Source organism: Gallinula chloropus (genome assembly GCF_964237585.1).
Source record: "Gallinula chloropus genome assembly, chromosome: 2".
In the NCBI taxonomy this organism is placed as follows: Eukaryota; Metazoa; Chordata; class Aves; order Gruiformes; family Rallidae; genus Gallinula; species Gallinula chloropus.
In genome coordinates this window covers 39,694,107-39,716,789 of record NC_140086.1, presented here as the reverse complement: position 1 = coordinate 39,716,789, position 22,683 = coordinate 39,694,107, and the positions used below count along the sequence as shown (strand labels likewise).

At 38.9% G+C, this 22,683-nt stretch overlaps 1 protein-coding gene across 1 annotated transcript in view; it reads right to left on the bottom strand.

Annotated features, from left to right (window-relative positions):
• Window positions 1–22,683, bottom strand: part of ASPH (aspartate beta-hydroxylase) — a gene marked incomplete at its 5' end in the record, with an annotated part of 107,711 nt that overhangs the window by 2,627 nt on the left and 82,401 nt on the right. Inside the window, 6 exons of the mRNA XM_084260603.1 lie at window positions 3,571–3,704; window positions 9,339–9,430; window positions 10,318–10,453; window positions 15,610–15,747; window positions 21,030–21,119; window positions 21,746–21,844. Of these exons, the coding sequence (XP_084116729.1) occupies window positions 3,571–3,704; window positions 9,339–9,430; window positions 10,318–10,453; window positions 15,610–15,747; window positions 21,030–21,119; window positions 21,746–21,844 (689 nt within the window). The remainder of the gene's footprint in view (window positions 1–3,570; window positions 3,705–9,338; window positions 9,431–10,317; window positions 10,454–15,609; window positions 15,748–21,029; window positions 21,120–21,745; window positions 21,845–22,683) is intronic.

Below are 22,683 nucleotides of genomic sequence, written 5' to 3'. Positions count from 1 at the left end.
GAACACATATTCAGTTTTTTTAACAGGATCCCTTAGGACCTGAAGCAATCCAAGAGGATGGATGTCCTTAAAGGGAATTAAGAACTATGAACAGTAGTGATGGTAAAGAAACAAAGATCTTGCCAGCAAAAATGGAAATACATTTTTATCTCATTCAATTGTGTTCATTCACACAGAAAACAATTTCCTTTTTTCAAAAGCAGACTGAAAAGGAGATTTAGACTCCAAGGTCATGTTGGTATTTTTGAATTCAAAAAAAGCTAAAATTAACCATCAAAATTTATGGGGTTGTTCTGTAACGTTCTGAGGAGAAATGGAAATTGAGATTGGATCATTTCAACTAAAACGATCATCTAAACATATTTTCAGCAAGAGTAGATAAACCAGACAGCATAACAGTAAAAGATTCACTCTGGCTTGCACACAGACATCAGCCTTCAAGGCCCGGATAAAAAGCCTTTTGCAGGTTTCAGCTGGGATCACGTGATTTTTTTCTGCTACCGCATCGGTTATCCGACAACAAAAATGTTTTATGTCACACAGACCCTGAGTCTCTGCTACTGCACTAAAGTTACACTGGTATTAACTAAGGCACTGGGAGTCAAACACTTGCAATACTATAGTGTGGGAAAAACAATCAAGCTGACTTTGTGGGTTCCCTTGGGGTGTGGGGAGTTTTCTTTAGTGTTTTGGGGGTAAGGGATTTTTTTTTGGTTGGGGGGTGTATTTTGTTTTGGCTTTTGTTGTTGTTGTTGGGGGAGGTTGTTGGGTTTTGGGAGGTTGGGGTCTTTTTTCTTTTTAAAATTAAACCAAGCCTGAAAAATCCTACCCAAATAGCCTGAAAGTGCAGCTCAGTTAAGGACAATAAAAACTCCAAGCACCCAGATGAAGTAGCTTCAGAGGTTAAAACCCAGGGTCTGTCATTTGCATCATAATGGGATGGGCTGTTTTGCACAACAAAGAAAAAGTCATAAAGTTGACAGAACTATTAGCCCCTTTTGAATAGACTACAAACCCAACCATTAGCATGCAAATAAATATTTTCCAGAAGCCTTCATGGTGTGAGAAACACTTCACAATGGGACCACAGAGATGGTGTTATTCTGATCTGGGGCTGGGCCACGTTGGGGTAGTTTCTCCATCACCTGCATAGATCCAGCAGCTGTTACAGGTGAGATGTTGGACTGGCTTCACCCTAAGACTGTAATTCTGCACCTTCATTTCAAAACTTGATTACCTTCTCTGACAGAGATGTTTGATTTTGATAACTAGATATTACTTATTTACCATTTTTGTGCATTGTACCCTACACTTTGCAGAGCTGGGACTTCAAAATGGCCCAATGACATAAAATTACTACAGCTGTACTGAATACCAATGAGGTGTACCAGCTCCTAGCAACTGCAGAAAAAAAATCTTCTGCAAGTGAGTGAGTAAAACACAGGGCTAGACAGAGCCGAGTTGCCTGTCTGTTAAAGAATAAGCTGCATCCTAACATAGCCCCTCTAAACAGCCACACTGGGTGGCACAAAGGTAGCTGGGCACAAAATTGCCACTGTTTCTATTCTGTCATGCACACAGCAGTGGGACAGGACAGAAAGGGCCTGACCCTGGTGTGCTAACCTTCCTATCCGAGCCAGCTCTCCTACTTGAAACCACAGATTCAGCCACCAGGAGGGGAGAAAATGAAAATGCCCAAGGTAGGATTTTCCCTTCCACATTAGTTCACCCATCTTTTATGGGGGAAGTAAAAAAAAATACCAACCCCTTCCTTGCTATCAGTATGCACACTTTGAATGCTTTCAGGGAAAACCCTGCCTTTTATTTTGAATGTAGAGCTCTTGCCAAAAGCAATGAGCGTCATCACATTCCAGCACAGGCTGTAGTTTGCTCTTGCGTATTTCACCTTTCAAATGAGCAAGTCTGAGTCCAGTGTGTAAGACTGGGCCAGGTGAAAGTACCTAGACCATAAAGTGCTTGGTCTGCAGTGTACCAGCAAGAGGCATTTCTCCACTCTTGACTTCCAGGGAAGTGTCGTTACCAAGTAGGAGGCTCTTAAGTTCATTCTCCACACCACTATCCCTTCTGTTCAGGTTAAGAGAAAGAAAGAGTGCCAGCTGTAATAAAGCAGCGTGAGCTGCAGACACCTGCTCTCTGGGCAGCAGATCAAAACCACCACTTTGTTCACACAGAGCACCAAAGAGCCACCTAAAGGTAATGCCATTCAGTCACCAATCTGAATTCATGATACTACCTGAAAGGGAAAAGACTCCACGTCTCCTTATTAATTCTCTAAGCCTGGTGGCTACCTCTTCCTCCCTCCAAACGTCTATCTTAAACTTACTTTGAATATTGAATTGGATAATGCTGGAAACAAATGTCTCTCACTATCTAGATGTAGGTAATGTAGATTGTAACACCGACTGCGACAGATTATTAAATAAACTATCGGTTGGCAGGAGTCTACAGTGACAACATTTTTCAACAATTTTTATTATTAACTGTTGGATACTTCTTTCCTTCAAAATTCTAAACATTTCTTATAGCTGTTTTCAGATGTTCTTAAAAACATCTTTGCTATGTATTGCATTCACGCAGACAGCAGTGGCATTTCATTTCTCAGTGTCAAGACAAGAATTCCAAACTAACTCTTGTTGCAGACAAGGGACAAAATCTTCCAAAAATATACGTTCAGATACTAAGCACTATTAGAATTTCACATAAGTCTCAGAAAATTAAGTCTGTAGCAGAAAGCAATATAGTTACTACTATATTTTTCCCTCTGTGTTTAATGGTACCACGTAAAAACCTACCACATTTGCTCGTATTTCCCAGGGGAGTATATGCCCTGATTGCAAATGTATAACTATTACATTTTATTTTGTTTTTTACACTGCACAGAGACAAAACTGGTCTTCAAGTCTGCATAACTTTTCACTAAGGGGTAAGAATTCTTACTCATAATGCAGTTTAAAGAAATTTGCTACCTGTGCAACACATTGGGCCAAACACTTCATAGATGTGTTGATCTTCAAATTAGCTTCAACTGGAGTATTTTTAACTGAACTATAACAACATTAGCTAGGAAGAAAGGTTCTGCAGAAGTACAGGAATATTCTGTTATGGTGGTGGAAAAGAAGGATAGCTTACATACAGCTTTTGCTGGTCAAGCAAAGAATTCTAAGCAAGAAAAAAATTAAAACAAACAGGAGGTACTGCGTTGGCAAGTATATTGGTCTGACATTATTTAAAAGTAAATGCAGACAGACTTCATGGACTAAACTCGTTGCTATTTCCATGCTATATCAGAGAAGAACAGCTTTGTCTCCTAAGATTCTTCTGGCATTGTTTGATAAATAATATTTATGTGTTTGTACCAAGAGTTAGAGTGTAAATTGCCTGTTAAATGAAATATATTACACCTCCCTGATCAGTGAAACACCTTTTTTCTTTTCTTTTTTCCTTTTTTTTGTTTGTTTTGTTTGAGTCTTCAATTACATACAGCCTGATTCCCTTTTCAGCCTTGAGGAAGGTGGGGAAAAAAACCCAAACAAACCCCACAAACCATACCTGTTCTCTTGGGCACATCGAATTCTGCAGCCTTCATTAGGTATCACCAAGCCCAAATGCATCCTTAGCCGACAATTAGTGGGCCCTGTGTGTGGCCAGACGTGAGTCCCTGGGTGCATGATAGAATATTTGATCTGCAAGAAAAGAGAGGCAAGCCTTCAGCACATACAGCTTCACAACCATAATGCTACAGGAGTTCAGGACTTCATTATGTCTCATCCATGATGATGAGCCAAAAGTGCAATATCACCTTTGATTAGAGTCTCAATAACTATAGTACTTACATCCTAAAGGTTTTTGATACTACAACAGACATGTCTTGTGGGGTGTGTGTGCATCCAGATGTGTGCATGTGTAAAAGTGCATTGTTAAAATTTTGTTTAAAATAATCAGCATCCATATTTCAACCTGAAAATAATTATCTCCTATCCACAATCTGAAAAAAATACCTTCTTTCCTATGGGAAGGCTCACACTCTCATCATTTAAAAGGAGGGACCACAGGTGACACAAGGCCTGTGTTAGCCAGACTGACAGTTAGGTTGTGAAGGTCACTGTTAGCTTGGCTAGGGCAACCATGGAATGGTGGAGCTCGGGAACATGACAGGAAGGAGAAAGAAGGTTTACTACCTACAGCTATGGGAGAGCTTATTCAGGGACTTATTCAGGCTTATTCAGGGATCTGCTGGGAAAAAAATCCGATGACATACAGTGCTGGAGAGAAGAGGGCTGGTTGATTTTTAAGGATCACCTCATCCGAGCTCAAAAATGGTTCATCTCCGTGTGCAGGAAGCACGGAGACCCAGACAAAATTGAAACAGAATATATGGAAACAGGGTCAGGTCACTCAGGAAGACTGTAGAGACACTTTGAGCATTCAGGGATCAGGTTAGGAAAGTCAAAGGTCTCCTGGTGTTGAACCTCAGGATAGAAATGAAGGGCAACAAGAAAGGTTTCTACAAATACATCAGCAGTAAAAGGAAGTCTAGGGAAAGTGTGGTCCTGCTGATAAATGGAGAAGAAAGTCTGATGACAAAGGACATAGAAAAGGTTGAGGCACCACAAGCCTCCTTTGCCTAGATCTTTGCAGGTATGACTGACCTTCAGGAATCACAGGCACCTAAGACCAATGGAAAAGACCAGAGTGAGATGACTTACCCTCAGTGGAGAAGGATAAAGTTAGGGAACATTTAAACAAACTCAACAGACCAGTCCATGAGTCCTGATGGGAACTACTCATGAGTACCAAGGGAATTGGATGATGTTTTGTGAATCTACACTCAGTAATCTTTGAAAGGTCATAGCAATCAACAGAAGTCCCTGAGGATGCATAGAAAGTAAATGATGTTCCTGTCTTCAAGAAGGACAAGGAGGAGGATCTGAGAATAAAATATACATACAGGCTACCAGCCAGCCAGCATCACCTCAGCCCCTGGGAAGGTGATGGAGTAAATAATCCTGGAAACAAACCATTTCCAAACTGTGATGGATGCACTTGACCCCTTAACCAAACTAGCAGTAGTTTGGCATGTCTCCAAAGGAGTCACAGCCAGGCTAAGAACTCCTCTAGTTTCAATCTGTTCTCTGAAAACCCACAAAGAAGTAGAGTGCCACAGGGAGAACTGATGCTTCTGAGCTTGAAACACAGATCATGTGACTAGCACATGAAGAGTGGGTGTCTCTTCCAAGACTCGTTTATCAAGAGACAAAGAATGTTTTGGGTATAGTCTCATGCATACCTTTCTTAATGCATGTAATTTGTCTATGAGCCAACCATTTTATTTCACAAATATAGCAGCTTAAGTGAGCCTGTTTTGAGCTCACCCTGCCAGGCAGTGTGGCTGCATGGTGGTGACCTCCCCTTGAGCTGCTCCCGAGGCAGAGACCTCCCTTGAGCAACCTCAAGGCCAATTCTTGAGGCAGAGACCTTTTACCAATGGCAGGTCTTTAGTAAGTGATTGATAGCATGCTGATTTATAATGAAACACTACTAAATCTGTATAGCTATTAAATATTAATTACTATAAACTTTGTATAGATAATTCCATTAGACATAAGTCTCATAGACCAAGTCTGAGACTAAGATTGGACCTGGCCATGCCTAAACTCCATCAGGAATTTAGAAGGCAAAGGGGTCCACTCTGAACCTTCGAACTCAATGTGACACTTCCTTACCCTTTGCATCTCAACAGGTGGGTCTTCCTTATCTTTTGTATCTCTGGTCTCTATGTGAATTATTCTGACTTGATTCAAACTCAGTTTTCCTTTGTATGCTTCTTCCATGCAGTGATTACTAAGGTGAACCTTGCCATCAAACTTACTGAACTTTGTCAAACTACTGTTAATCTGTGTTAAATTTATTGAATTTAGTCAAATTACTATTTTACTTCAATAAAACATGCTGCTCTTTCTCTCTTTTGAATGAGGTGCGTTCCACTTTTCCATGACACAGACACATGAACGAAAAGAAGGTGACAGGGAGCAGTTGGCATAGATGTATGATGGAGAAATTGTACTTAACCAGCTTTCTCTAGTGAGATGTCTAGGTTGGTAGATGAGGAGGGACTAGTGGATATTGTTCATCTCAACTTTAGTAAGACTTCAACACCATCTGCCATAAACATCCTCATTGACAAACTGATGAAATAGAAACTTGTGAGTTTCAACTCAACAGGTGAGTTGACAGTGAGGTGGATTGAAAACTGGTAGTTTAGCCAGGCTCAAACAGCTCTGATCAGAGGCACAAAGTCCAGCTGGAGGACAGTCATCAGAGGCATACTCCAGGAATCAATACAGGGTCCAACACTGTCTCACAGCTTCACAAGTGACTCAGATGATGGGACAGAGTGCACCTCCTTCAGTAAGTTTGAAGATGATAGAAAATTGGGAAGGAATGGCTGATCCACTACTTCTGGTTTTTTGATGTTCTTCATAAGAACCTTGGCAGTCCAGAGAAAGGAGCAATTGGTAATCTTATGATGTTCAACAGACAAGTGCAAAGTTCTGCACTGGAATAACCCCATGTACCAATACAAGCTGGCGGACAACAGTCTGGAAAGCAACTTCCCAGAAGACCTCATAGACAGCAATTTTAACATGAGCCAGCAATGCAGCCTTTCAGAAAAGACCATCAACCTCCAAGGCTGCATTAGGGAGAGCCTTGGCAGCAGGTTGAGGTGGTGACATGTCTTGAGTGTAGGGTCCAGTTCTGTGCTACCAACTATGAGAGAGACATGGATATAGTGGAGCAAGTCTAGTGAAAGGCTATGAAGGTGATTAAGGGACTGAAGCATCTGACATAAAAGGAGAAGCTAGGAAAGCTGGATCTGCTTAGCCTAGAGAAGAGAAGGCTCAGGGAGATCTTATCAATGTATATAAATACCTGATGGGAGGAGTGAAGAAGACAGAGGCAGGCTCTTCTCAACAGTGTCCAGTGAAAGGCAAAGAGGCAATGGACACAGATTGAAATCCAGGAAATTCCATTTAAACACAAGAAAAAACTTCATAACCATACAGTGGAACTGGTTGCCCAGAGAGGCCATAGAGTATCCTTAGAGGCACAGTCCTGAGCAACCTCCTCTAGTTCATCATGCTTTGAGCAAGGGGTCCCTTCCCACCTCAACTCTTCTGTGATTCTACAGCAATGATGAACAGGAAGTGTGAATAATGCATCACAGTGGTAAGATGGGTATTTTCAACTGAGGAATTTGCACATTGGGCCAGGATAGGGTAACTTTGATAAATCTTAGGGATTAAGTTATTGCTTGCTCTCCAACTCTAACAAAATAAAGAGAAAACAGTGTGTGTCTAACGCTTAGCTGTTCCCATCATTTGAGGTTTCCACTTTATCAGCAGTTTCTTACGACAGCAAGTGAGAAGTTCCAGTGGCTGTGGTGGACACAGATGCTCCAACCCACCACCTATGCTACACCAAGATCTATTAACTTGATTGCCCTATCAGACTCTAATGCAATGCAAATAACTGACTCTGTCGGATAGTTACTAATATCCCAGAGAAACTTTGGGTTTTTTTTAATGGTAATGTATCAGCACTGCAGGATGATTACTGTCACTTATGCTCTCTGTCCACATAGATCAGTCTAGATATGCTTGTGAACTGTATGTATATACTGTACTCAAGTACTATATATGTAAATAGTCCTGAGCTACCAATGGTTGCAATGCAACTCCAAAGAATTAAAAAGTGCCCAGAATTAAGTTTACCCATGCTACTTTCAGTTTAATGCTATCTTTAAGAACTGTGTAATTTTTAATATGATCACTTACTATTGCTCTACACTACACAGTCTCTCAGCAGCACTGAGCAAGCACTTGACTATTTTACACTTTTACATTTTTCAATACACAAGGTGCCCAAAGCATCCAAACAGTCTATCTACTACAGAATTCCTAATTTCCTGATTGTGTTAGTTCCCATTGCTCCCAGTCCTTCAATACATGAATAGAGATCAGGTGATATTTTAAATTTAATTTACCACTAATAATCTGAGTCATGCCTAGCAGCAGACCAAAATTGTCCTAGGCATCCCTTAATATTTTATGGAAAAACTAAGACTTCTAGAGCACCATTTTTCAGATTATTTTGTATCTTACATGTTCAAAACGTGTGACTATGTGATGACTATGACTGTGATTCTATGGCTATAGCTACAGCTGCAAATATAGAATGTTTCTGCAAATCAAACCCTGGTGACAACATGCGAGGTGCCAAAAAATGATAAACAAAGAGCAGGTCTCAAAGATCATTTGCTCTCTGGGATAGATGCATTTTGGCTATAGATGCCACAGAAAGTAGTTTTCTTGCTTTAGCCACACTGAGCATGATGACCTCTCTCCTCAGCTATATTCACTACAAGTACCCTTCACAACAAATCAATGAAACAATAGCCTTGTTTATTCCTACAACAGTAGCCATCTAGTGTGTTTCTGCACATCAAACCAACAGTCTGGAGTGAAATGAATGCCAACTCTCAGGGCTCCGAATTAGGATTATGCTAGCATTGAGTTTTCCAGGTTTTGCATCCTTAATTTTGGACCGTGAACGTTATTCTCATGTAGTCATTACACATAAATATTAACAACTTGGAAAAAAAGTTAATTAGTAGATGAGTAATCAGTGTAGACCAAGCACTTGAAACAAAATTTCTTGGCACCCAAGGCCACAGCTCGTGGATGTAAAATTTCCTTCCTTTACCTTTAGGAAAGCAGTATGTGACAGCAGTACTGTTGCCCGGCTTCCATGAAGTGACTCTCCTTTCTAATGCAGTCAGGCTGCAGTAGATAGGTAAAGTGAGAATCTGGCTCACTTGATTAGTCTTGTGAAGTTTGGTTCAAGATCAGATAAAAAGAAAAAGAAAAAAAAAACCAAACAGCTATAGAAAGGGCTTAATCCAACCTCCTGTGCAAAGGAGGGTTAGCTGAGAGTCGGATCAGGTCACTTAGGGCTGAGGGCTTAGTAAGTCATTACTTATTGGTTGGCCCACGGCAAATAAGTACCCACCAACCATGAGTTCCCAGGAAACACAAGGTAAATGGCTCTACTAAAGAGTCCAGAGAAAGCCTTCAGCTAAAGTATTTCATTCTGTATTTGCTGAGCGCTAAAACCGGACATATTTTTCCTGTTAACTTAATGATGCCTGAAGCATACAACAAAATATACCATGGTCATGCATCCCTCTATGCACATGCCTCAAAATAACATGCTCCAAGCATTAGGAATTTGCAAAAATGAAGAAATTCATCAGGTACCTGCCCTCTTCTGCAGCCAGTAGCTTCTGGGAATCTTTCCAATAAAGCGCACGTTTTCGGAACACTTTTACAAGCATTCTCATTTTTTCTTCCTAGTGAAAGTAACAGATAAAGCATTGGTAAGACCAACAAACAAACACTTGCTTCTTTTCTGCTTTGCAGTAGAGCAACAAAGCTGTCAAAGAGCTGGCAGTGAAAGACAAGTAAATACTATCATCCCCATTTCAGAGATTTTGAAACACACATTGTAATATCAGAGTAGCCTGCAACATCTTTGCTTTTAAATTATCTGTGAAGAACAGACTTTCTATCATTTTTAAACATGATTCTAAAAGTATTATCATTACTGGGGCTGCATAGGAAAAAGAAAAATAAAAAAGGTTAAAAATTCCACCAACATCCTACCATTTCAATACCAGGTTGTATTTTTGTATGTTACCTCTAATATTTTATTTTACAGTACACTTTCATATACAGAGTCTTACAAGAATTCAAGGTCATCCCAATAGCTGGATCTCTCAACTGCATAGATCAGGGAACAGGCAGCAGGCTTATTAAAGCTCATATTCGTTTGCTCATACTATTTCTGAATAATAGATCTCACCAAGCTGACAACACAATATTGAGGCAGCAGCTTCTCCCATGTTCCTGTCTTCCCTCAGGCTGATCTGTGGTATGTATTACCATGCAAAATGTTGGCAGCCTTGCCAGAAGAGGAGTATTATCCTCAAGGGATGCTTAGAAGTGCTTGGGGACAACATGGTTTAGAATAAAGAGCTGTTGTTCACTGTCACAGAGGTTCCAGACACTATTTTATTAGCTCACTTCTTCTGCAAATTCAGTGAGTACAAAAATGCTTCTGGAAAAAACGGTGTTGAAAAAGCTACTGAAAATACTGACTGAAAAATTACTCCTTAATACACTACATTAATCTGAGAAAGTGTAATTGGGGAAAGAGAAGAAATAGAAAATGTTTTACCTTGTTGCCATAAGGTAAACTGGCTCCAGTCTCCTTTTTCTCGTAGATTTTCATCTTCAGGCAGGAAGAGGCTGCTTTTTTTATCCATCACAGCAAGCCCCTCATCCCGAATGAGCTTCCAGTTTTTTTCTAAGGACTGTTTAGAGAGTAATGTTACTGCACTGAGAACTTACTGTGTTTGGCTTTAGTACTGCTTTTTTCCCCTGTCGTTACTAACTTTTTATTTTTTTAAAAGCACTAAAAAGCATTCATCATCATTATCAAGTTTCTTTATATTCAATTCCCTTCTGACATGTTAAGGCAGGAAAAACAACTTTCACAGCATTCCTCAGATTCAATTACATTGGGATCATAAAATTACAGTAATCCCCAGTCTCCTTGCAGACTAGGTCTCACTTTGTCTTGCTTTTTGATTAGCCTACGGGCTCCTTAACAAATCATTTTGTATTGCAAACAAGGAAGATTACTGATCTTAAAGACAGGATGTGTTACCTGGAAGCACACCTACTGACTAGCAAACCACTTGCATAACCTGGAACACTAGGTGTTAGCAGAACATCATGGTTCAAAGGGTACAAATGTAAACAGACCACTTAAGTTGACAGCTGTGATTTAAACGTTATGAAGGTTTAAATCAAATCTTGGCAAGATTCAATACGACTTGAAATGCAGGTGGTGATTTATGGACACAACTATTAAATATATGTAAACTGCTTGTACTTCATACATACCGAAACCACAAGGTTGTAGAATTAAAAATTCTATTCCCTGCTGCCTTAGGACATTATATTTGTAAAAATTGGATAGATCAGAAACCCTTTTATTCTACCAATAAGTCATTTTAATGTTACAGCAATATAAATGAAAAACCCTGAGCGTAACAATGGACCTGGATTAAAGTGACTTCCATTTCCCAGCTGCTTACTTTACTCACTAAACCTTATTTTGGGTGAATAGTTTCCATTTTTCCTTTGTGCTCTTGAACAAAGCATTTCTGTAAGACATCTTCAATCAATTTCATATTGAAAATAGGCTAAGGTGTGTTCCCACGCTACCTCTTTATATGATGTGTAAAGCCAAGTAAAACTCAAAAGTCTGTGGGACTAGGTGATGTAAATGCACGTTTTAGCCTTAAAACTCCACGTGGTTATTAGCCTTCCCCATTTAAATTAAACAGTTGCATTTTCCACCTGAGTTTTTTCAATTAAAAGACAAGCTGGTCACACAAAATAGGTTGCACATTGATAGATCACAAAAGGCTCAGCAAGCCATGGCTAGAACATGCTGTCTATAACACAGCAACTTTCTTCCACTAGAACATTTCAGGCAGGCTAAGACCTATGAAAGTTAGATTTGCACCTCTGTTATCACAGTACTCTCTTCTTCCCAGCAAATGGTTTCCTCTCTCATCCATCAGTAAAGGGGAAGAGCACTTATTTTTCCTGGTGCATTCACTTTATTCTCTGATGGGTTTCCATAACACTTGTTTAACCATTAAGTAGAAATGTTTCTTAGCATATCTTTAGAAAACTGACTTTTCTAAAATTCAGGGTACAAAACAAGATTGAAATTTTTCACCTGATCAGAGACGAATATGGAAATGGTGCTGGCACTGATTCAGCACTACCAAACCCACCTGATTTTGCACGAGCAGAAGAGAAAGAAAATAGTAGCTTACATTTACATGCCACAAAGTTATACAAAACTGGAAAACTTTAAAAGACACTACAAGTGCTTCTGTGTTTCCTCAAACTCCTCCTACTCCCTTGTCTGAAAAAAGGTAAGAGGGAGCATTCACCCATGCAGACAAGATGATACATGAAGAGTACTGGTGGTCCAAGGTGTTGCAGGCAACAACTGCTTTGTCACCTCTGATTCTTCACAAGTGCCACGGGCTGAAAGTTAACCTCCAGAGGTGTGTGTTCGTCCTTGCCTTTTAAGACCCCTTTTGAAGTGATTTGAATAAATACCATTGATTTTGAAGTAGGTCCTTAGTGGTTTTGGACATAACTTGCACTGAAATCAACAATGTTGGTATATTTCTGAAAATCTGGACCTCATCTATAAAAGACACTGACAGTGCTTTACTCTGAGTAAAAGCAACTCCTAGGTAGAAAGGAGGCGGAGAGTTACAGGAGTTCAAACTCATAGCTCCACCTTGATCTCCCTGATTTTACGGACTCTTAGGCATAGCTTGAATGATAAGAATATGTAACACCATTAAAAACATAATGACTAAGTCTAGGTCTTGGATTTAAGGCTCTTGACCCAAGAGCTGGTATCTACAGGAAGAAGTTAAATATGTTTATGGCTCCATAATACATAGGGAGTCAAGCCTCAGGTTAGAGCAACAAATTTGTATTATATTTGGTGCAATATCCTGATTTCAAGTGAAGAATGAGGTGGCAAACAGCACTGGGAACATATGTACTTGTGTCCTAGCAGCTGATTCCCATAAACCTCCATATGGCTTTTTAAATACAGTTCCTAACAATAATGGAAGTTTACAGCTGCCTTACATCTGGCAATGGTGTAGATTTTATTAGCAAAGAAGTTACTATATTTAAATAGGGTTTTCTTAGTATCAGTTTATTTTTATGTGTGACTATTACATTGAAAGAATCCTTACTCTGTGTTGTCAAACCCTATCAAAAGCATGGTCATAAATGACACAGGCAGAGATTAAGAGACTACTACTCCTCCTGTGAGGCCTAACTACTGACCACACATCCATTTTAATCCGTTGGACTAGAAGACTTGCATCTACTTCAGTTTGCTACTGAAACTAAGTATGAGAGTATTCACAGTCACTTACTGTGTGTCTCAGCTGGGGAATGCTGATGACCTCCAAGTAAGGGGCCTTTTCAAACCTTTCAAAATAGATTCCTTGCACCCAATTAGGTCACAAAGAGTGCTTGAACATCAGCATATGTACACATCATCTCTGCTCTTTTCAACACAAGGCTCCTTTGAAAGGGACCAGCCACTCTTAAAAAGCATATTTCAACCTATTTTTTTTCCATTAAATATGAACATTTAGCTATTATTAGCTAAACCATTAAGCCCTAGCTGTCACTCTAGGGAAAACATTATGGATACGTGCCGTTGCCACTATTTTTGTTCTCCTGTACTTTTCTTCCTGCACTTTAAACTTTTAATTAATAAAATCTAAACCATCAGAGAAAACTGACAATACAAGATCCACTTTAATCAATAAATCTATTAATTGTAGTACATTATTGGCAAAGCATCCTCTGGGTCTTTTCCAAAAGTCAAAGGACACAACATAAGGAAAGGACAAGGTTACCTAGGCCATTACCTATGTGTTAGTTTTAGACTGGTGAAAGTCTCTAGGATTTTTTATTATTTTTTAAATAAGCACCAGAATAGAAAAATAATGGTATATCAAGGTTCTAGTAACTCAGTAAGACTGTCCATGGAAAGTTAATTGCCCCAAGGGAAGAGGACAGATTTTCAAAGATGAAAGGAACGTTTCCTTTTAGCTGAGCTCAAGCAAGAAAAGATTTTCTTGAACTCTGAATCCAAAGGCTTGAAATACTGTAATTAGAAACATGAACAGAACATGTCTACACAAATCACTTGACACACTCTTCCTAATTTTAAGGTTTGTATTTTCTTCTCCCTGAGAAATCAGATGCCCCTTCCAATTCTTTCAAGAAAACTACAAAAAAAATTAAGCATTAATGGGCAGCAGCTAAAGAGATTGAAAGTTCCACTTCCTTCTGGCCCAGTAGCACTAACCAGCATTTACCACCACAAAAGACATCCTGTTAAGTGTTACTGAGATACTCTCAGTCTTTTGGGTTTTTTTAAAAGAAACTAAAAAATCCTCTTCCTTAACACATCCAGGAAAGTCGTTAAACATGAAGTAAATAAAGTGTGAGATTGCCTTTAATCTTACCCATCAAGCAATTAAACATTAGGCCTAAATTAGTTGCCTATGCTTCTTTTTATAGTAAAGTAGCAGGAAAGTTACCTAATACCAAAAAGGGAGACAGACCATCCTTAGGTAGTTATTGAAGAGTAAAAAATTAATCACCCTCTGGAATACATCTCTGTCAGACCTGCAAACTAGACCACTAGTATTGACAACATGCCTCATGCCTGCACAGCTAGTTAGATGAGCTAAACACCCCTGAGAAGGAATTTATTAAACCAGGAGAACCAAAAAAGTGAAATATTTTTCTTCAGTTTCTCTGTGGAAAAAGCAAGGTGCTGTCAAAATTCACATCTCCATCTCCTGTCTCGAGAAACTGCATGACCCATTATAATAAAATCAATCTAGGTCTGTGCTATAAGATGCTACTGACCACAGCTATGCTGGGTTAGCAGAATGAACCAAAAAGAGTGGCCACTCTGGCTTTAGCACGGTCTCAGGTAGCCACAAATAAATCGTCAGTTAGCATTGTTAAGATAACAATTTAGGTACTGAAAATAGCTTGATCACATTTAACAACAAACGGTGAAACACAGGGAGAGGGGGTCAGAGACTCCAGTGCTTTACCCTTCACACAGCAGTTTTCCATATCAAATGCTATCACTGGGTTTTGGCAGCATTTCCCACGCACCCCACACAGATGTAAGAGGAACGTAATGAGGTGAAGCAGCAAGAAATAACTGCTGATTGGTTTTTGCTCCTTGGAAATAATGTTGTATACATACAGAACATAACGAAAAAATTCCTCCCCCCCCGCTTTTTTTTTAGGAATTATAAATAAAATTAATAATAAAAAACAAGCTGCTATTTTGGAAACACAAACTATTACTATCAATAATAAGCACACTACATGTCTGGTTACATTAAATAAAAAAAGAACTTTCAAGAATTTAAAAGTCTATGTCATTAATTTTTTGCTAATCAATCACTGTCATCCTACACTTATTTCTCTTATGCAATTAAAAACTTCCAAAGAAGTCACCAGATATTACACAAGGGGAAGAAGGACACGGCCTTTCCCGACTAATTAAAAATTCACAATGGGTGTCCCAGACATTACCAAATTTTGCTGTCATTTTGCACTTGAGACATTATGGTTGTCTAACATGCAAATTTTGTTTTCATTAATGTTTTCAGCCACCCTGTCCGCAATCTTAATTTTGAAAACACCCGAGTATTTTAGTTAAATCTTGTGCTTAGTCTGAGGCTGGCGTCTGGTACCCACAGGCAGTATTTCAGACTTCATAGATTAGAATTTTTGCTGCTTAATACCTTAATTTATAGCTGTTATTAGGAAAAATAAAATCAAAGTATACAGAAACAAACTATCTTACCTTTACCAGTTCTGTATAACCAGTTTCCCTTGCTGTCCACCAAGGTTGAGCTTTTAGTCCCTTGACATTATAGAGGGAGCGTTGCCAAACTGATGCAAAGTGACCTCTTTGGTATCCAAGTTCATACCACTTGTATGCCTAAAAGATTGCAGTTGTTAACAGCCAAATTCCTATCAGCCAAGTTCCAGGGGAAAAAAGTAATTTTTGCTTTTTTTATAAGGTAACAGATTGTCTTTTTGAATGCCAGAGTTGTTCCAATGTAATGTAGTAATGGACATTTCAAAGAAAAAGAAAACAATCAAAGGACAACAATCACACCCCAAAAAACTCAACTAATAATCCCAAACTAGATCAGTTGGCCAAGGCTGTCCAATCCAACATTAGCCAAGTAGGTGAACCTTCTCACAACCATTCACACCACATATGGGTCAGTAACCTAGGCGCTGTCCTTGGACTTGGGAGATCCAGTTGTTTGTCATTTTCATCAACCTTGCTTTCTTTGTTTCAATTACCTACTTATATGAATTAAAGATGACTGCCTTCTGCTGCCAATGGAGATGCTGTGACGATGAAAGCAGTGCTGATTTTGTGGATCTAAATTGTTACATAATTGTCCTATCTGGACATGCACTTGAGTTTCTTCAAATATTTGTTGCCACATCAGACTTGATCTGACACGACTAATATTACTTGTACTTTCCTTTTATTTCATACAGTAGAAACCTACAGAGGCTAACTCCAGACCTTTCTTTGTCTTACTTTTGCTTTACAACTTGCTTTATCACTGTATAGCAGCAAAACAAAGTCCTGCAAAGGAAGAAAATGAGATGCTTGGAAATAACCATCATGAGTAGCACTGTGATGAACCAAATACAGAAAAGGACACATGTAGCTGCCTCCTCCCTGTCCAGCATTGCTGCTGCAGAAGTGATATGAGACAACACACATACAAAAAGGATACAACAAGACAGCTGAGTAGAGAGATGTGAGGTAGGAAGTCCAGAGCAGAGCAACAGAAGCAGGCAGCAATCCCTGCCTTGAACAGAATATGCCCTAAAACTTCTTTACCTGGAGTCACTCACAGAGTCCTCCTCTAGCTACACTGCTTGACATCTCCTCCCTCCCAAGCCTGTAATCTATCCAGTTCACCTCTGCCTAAGCATCACTCACTCAAACTTGGACCACGTTCTCACCCAACCTGTTATTTATTCTTATTACCCTCTACATTAAACAGCCTGTAATTTCACCCTTGTGCTTCCAGTTATAAAATTCCCACTACACCTCACAATTAGCTGCCTTTCCTGGCAGTACACATCTCCTTGCCAAGTTCTCCTCAAAAAATCCAAACACTTAACTTTTCTTTGCAATAGGAAAATCTAGTGTGTGGTTTTGGCTGGGACAGTTAGGTTTTTTCATAGCATTTTTCATGTTGCTCTACTTTGGATTTGTGCTGAAAGCAGTGTTGGTAACACTGGGATGTCTTCCTGTTGCTGAGCAGTGTTTACACAGAGCCAAGGCTATTTCCACTTCTTACCCCACCTCACCAGTGAGTAGGATGGGGGTGCACAAGGAGTTGAGAGGGGACACTGCCGGGACAGCTGATCCCAACTGGATATCCAAAGGGATGTTCCTTACCATATAACATCATGCTCATCAGATAAAGCTGGGGAAAAAAGGAAGGAAGGGTGGGACATTGGGGGTGATGGTGTTTGTCTCCCCAGGTGTTACGTATGATGAAGCCCTGCTTTCCTGTGGATGGCTGAACACCTCCCTGCCCATGGGAATTGGTGAATGAATTCCTTGTCCTGTCTTGCTTGTATGTGCAGCTTTTGCTTTATCCATGAAACTGTCTTTATCTCAACACCCAACTTTTCTCACTTTTAACCCTTCCAATTCTCTCCCCCTTCCCACTGGGGAGAATGAGCAAGTGGCTGCGTTGGGCTTAGTTGCCGGCTGAGGTTTAACTATGACATCTGAACATGGACTAAATGAACACCATCCCCAGTAGTATTCTGGTACAGTAATTTCCCTGCACGACTAACTATTTTAATTCTTATTTGCTTTTCAAAGGGTGTCATTTATCCTATTCCAACTCACAAGCATATGACAGTTGTCCATTAATCTGCCCGTATTTGACATAAAGACTAAAACAAGACTTACAGAGACAAAACACACATTGTTCTATGTATGGGGTGTAACAGAAGGTGAAATATACAACCAAACACATGTCTAGGAGAGCAATTCATGTCACCCTATTATTTATGTTTACCTTGAAGCCAGTAAACTGGAAGGAAAACCCAAAACTTTCTTGGATAAAAGTTAGCTGAGAACAGTGTGTGACTTACTAAGATTTACTTACTCTTGGCAGTCAGTCAGTCAAGAAAACAAAAAATATTATAAATTCTTCAGGTAATTGGTTATTTCTAAAGGTTTCCAGGTCTTGGAGAACTTTTATTTCAAATATGAGGTAAGAAATTACTTTGGGTGGTTACGTTTTTGAACTTTTACCTAAGTCTCTATATTGCAACTACAGGCTATTTTTGTGAGTCTGTAAATTTTCTTCAAGTGTTTTAAAAAAGGTGGTACTCTGATCATTGTAACTCTCTTAAAGTATGGAGGAGAGGCCGCAAGAGAATGTTGCTGTACAATATTTAGCTGAAGCAAAGAAAAACTGTGTTGATGAATGGAGTAATAGCAGACTGCAGATAAGCTTTCATCTTCCGTCCCTAAAAAGAAGCTTTGTACAATTGTGTCCAAGTCAAAACCCAAACAAACTAAACAACAACAAAAAAGTATTACCTTTAAGTAATACACAGTATATCTTTACATTTTCATGTTATCTTAGTTAAGTCTCTGCAATAGAAGCATCATGATTTATAATGTATGTTCCCCAAGATGTAAGTTTTAATATTGTTGGGATATCAATAGATAGTTCAGGCTGACTGCCTGCCTTCATTTGCAATGTCTGGAGTTAGTCCAAATGATAAGGTAGATGAATTCCTTGTTTCAGCCACTGACTGATGAGTATGAATGTTGCTGCTTTTTAAGATCCATCAGCTGTAATCACGATGTATAATGCCTTATACGTATAGTCCTTATCTATTAGAAGAATTGTGCAACGACGTTGCTTCTGACAGCATGGAGTAGGGTTAAGTTGCTTTGCTCACCCTTTCCACTCCTGAGTTTCCACAAGAGACCTTTCTTTACACATGCAGATCTTGGCAGTGGAAAGACTGAATAAGGACTACTGTACTATTCAGGATAGCTACAACAGTATAGTTTCTTTTCCAGAAAGGTAATTATTTGAGATGTGCTTTGTTTATACTTGTTGTGTGAACAGCACTTTGCTCTGTAACACATGCCACAGTTCTAATACCAAGACTGCATTCATAATTCCTAATTTAGCTGTAATAGATTAATATCTACCTTCAACAAATCTTCAGTAATAGAAATCTTACATGTTCCTTAAATATTGATCTTCTTCCTTGATTAAATCTTGAAGTTCAGCAAGTCTAGCAAGGTCACTGAGAAAAATGTACCTCAACGGTGGAGCTTCCACAGATAAATTTAAAAGTCTCCTCTATGCCAAGAAGTTAATTTTCCATTGATTAAAAAATTTTCTACAATAGATTTGACCACTAATTCCATAAACATTTAACACATAATTATCCTGGGGATTGGGAAGATATATTTTAATTACATCTGTGTAGTATCTTTAGTCAAACATTATAATGGGATGTTCTAGGCTCAATCATTCAACTTAGAATACCCCACAGAAGCATACAGGGTGTTTCCTTTTCAGCTTTCTGTTGAGAGAAGGACAGAGTCAGACAGAGAGACAGTGTGAACGCAAGCAGATGTTCTCTGTGTGTGTGTGCACATGCATGCTTGTGTGTGTATACTTGGAGAATAAGGCCAACTAATTCTCACTTGTAAATGAACTTTTGAATTAAAAAATACTTAATTGGGAGAATATTTGATTGCATTTTCAGAGAAGGCAATCTAACTAAAAATACTGGTATTATTACATTTCAATGTAGGTATAAAGAACTGTAATAAAAGTTCCACAATTTACTAAAAAAAAAAAAAGGAAAAAAGAAAATTAACCTGATGAACTAGGCTTAAGATCAATAATGTATAGGCTTCAGTATAGCCCACTTGTACATAGTTCTTATTGGAGAACTGTGTGCTGACTGGCCCAAGATATTCAGGAGGTCAGCATTCTTTACAGTATTTTAGGTATTCATTTCAGACCTATTACTAGATAACTGATTAAAAAACAACCCTACTGTGTTTTTTTATTCTTATTCTGTTCACATTTGCTATCCAGGAACCTGAGCAGGTTTTTTTGGTTTGGGTTTTTTGTCTGTATTTAAATTCATGCTCATAGTAAAGTTCATTACTAATAACAGTCCTTAACAAAAGCCCTTTGCTTCTCTACCATGGCAATAGTGCTAATTCACTGTTTAAATTCACAAATTTAAATTTGGCTTTTATGTTACATTTGGTTTTAAATTAACAAAATGGAAACTCTTACAGTTTTTGGTTGTGTATATTTGTTTTGTTGGACATGGAAGGTATTTGCTGTGACAGGGGAGGTTTAGGTTGGGTATTAGGAAGAGGTTCTTTACTGAGAGGGTAGTCAGGCACTGGAATAGGTTCCCCAGGGAAGTGGTCACAGCACCGAGCTTGACTGAGTTCCACCACCTCCCTGGGCAACCCGTGGCAGTGTCTCACCACCCTCATAATGAAGAATTTTTTCCTAATATCCAATCTAAATCTACCCCCTTCTAATTTGACCATTTCCCCTCGTCCTATTACTACATACTCTTCTAAAAAGTCCCTCCCCAGCTTTCTAACTCATGATATTCTATGTTCTTTTCTGATCTGTTTGCTCCTTTAATTATTGGACAAATACCATACCTTAGTCCACATTTTCAGTCCTCTCATGGTCTTTTATCACACATTTATTAGTACTCAAGGTCACTTTGGGAAAGAAAGGAGGTTTACAAAACACTGTTACATCAGAGCAATGAGATAACTTCTCTACAGTGATATACATGTAATTGTTGGGGTTTTTTTTTAACTCTGGTTTAAATCATCGTTGTAAGTGGTAGGAGCAGAAAAACACCTTTCACTGAGTTTCTGAAAAATGTTTGATCCCTCCCTTCAAATCACCCAATGCAAGCTTCAAAAGTTTAGGTTAGTTCTAAAGCAAGGGATGCTGAGAGATTGTATTTTCACACCAATGGCAGAATTGTTTGCTGTTGTTCATCTTGACCTCTACACAAATCTAATGGACTGTTATTGCAATAGGAATACTCATATTTTGAATACTGAGCCCACGCTTAGAAGTTTTTCTGGATTTTGCAGTTCATCAGAGGGTTAGAGTTTAAAGCAAGAACATTTTAAATGCCTACCTCTTTGTCTCCCATTCTCTGCAAGGCATCACCCAGATGAAAATAAAAGCGTCCATCATTTGTGCCAGGGTCACCGGACTCTAATCCTTCCTTAAGAAAAAAGTATAAGAAAAACTTTGGTAGGACTTCTAAAGGAATTAATTTGATTGCTGTTAATAGGCTGCCAATTCTATGCAAGAGATGGGCTATGAAATTAGCTATAAAATATAACCATCACAGTAAACTGGAACTGAAGTTGAATGAATATATTTCATTAAAATGACATTGAGAAATGTTATCAGTTTTCCAAATGCTGTGGCCTCTGCCCTCGGGCCCTCCAAGATAGAGGCATATTCAGAGATGGACACTTGCCCATGACCATATATACATATACAGAAGCATTTTAGAAAGATGGATTAAAGGTCTATTTTGTGGTATTTCTTCCCCAACAAAAGTATACACAAGTCCTCTCTGGATTATTCAAGAGCCTTAAGGTTGCTGCATACTGCAAAACTCAAACCAATCTGAGACTCACAGCTGCATACTTAGGGTTAACCACTAATAAAACAAATACTGATGTTTAAGAATTGTTCTAGTTCATAGGCAGCTATACAGCAATATAACTCCAACACGTAGCTCAAACTGATTTGTGATTAGTGTGCTTCTACCTTGACATCTTTTATATATTCTGTTTTTTACAGGTAAAATATTTACTGTAGGTGAGAAAAGAAAAATACCTTTAGATAGGGTATGCTCTCTGCTATCTTGTTTTCTGCCTTCAGGATGAAGCCATAATGTACTTTGGCAAAGCCATCATTTGGAGCCAGGCTTAGAACCTGTTTGAGAGCAAATTAATTAAATAGTTATGTATGGATCTATGCAATTAACAAACCTGTGCACATACTACTATTTAGCAATGCAATGATATTTTCTTCCATTGCTGACTCTCAGATAAATTCCTGACTTGGCTGTAACTTTAGTTTCCACTATTCACTTCTGTGCCTCTCCAGAAAAAAAATATTACAAGCCAAACTTTAAAGTCTCAAAAATTAAACTATCCCAACTAGAGTCTCTGAATTACATTATTTTTTGTCGCCTAATCTTTCTCCACTCTCTCTCCTGAGTTACAGCATGCTGCATTAGAGAATTAACACCATTCATTTACACTTAAGTCACCTATCCCAAGTTTGGCTAACATGAAGGACAACAGCTGCTTCTGAACAAGTCCACAGCACAGTCATGGGAAGTGTGGCATAGAAATATACCTGAATTAGTTTAAATAGGTTTGCACTAGTAGCAAACTAATCATACTAATCTTGGCGAGAGAAAATGGGCTGTGCTGAGAAGCACAGTTGACATCCATCAAGTAGAGTTTTCACAGAGAAAAAATACAGCACTTTTTGTGCTTAGACAGTTTAGTTTAGGGTTAAATGTACTAACTTGCTTTGCTAACAATTCTGCTTTTGAAGAAGGGCTGTGGGACTGATAGAAAGCATGTTCTGCAAAAAAAGCATCCTTGGAGAAGAGCTAAAAGGCTGATACAGCAGAAACATCCTGCCCCAGCAGGTGCCAGAGTTGGGGTATTGCCAGAGAGGCCTGAAATCAACAAAAACTGGGGGAAAGGAAAAGGGGCAGGGGGAGATTGAGACCACCCACCCAATTCAAGGCCTATGCA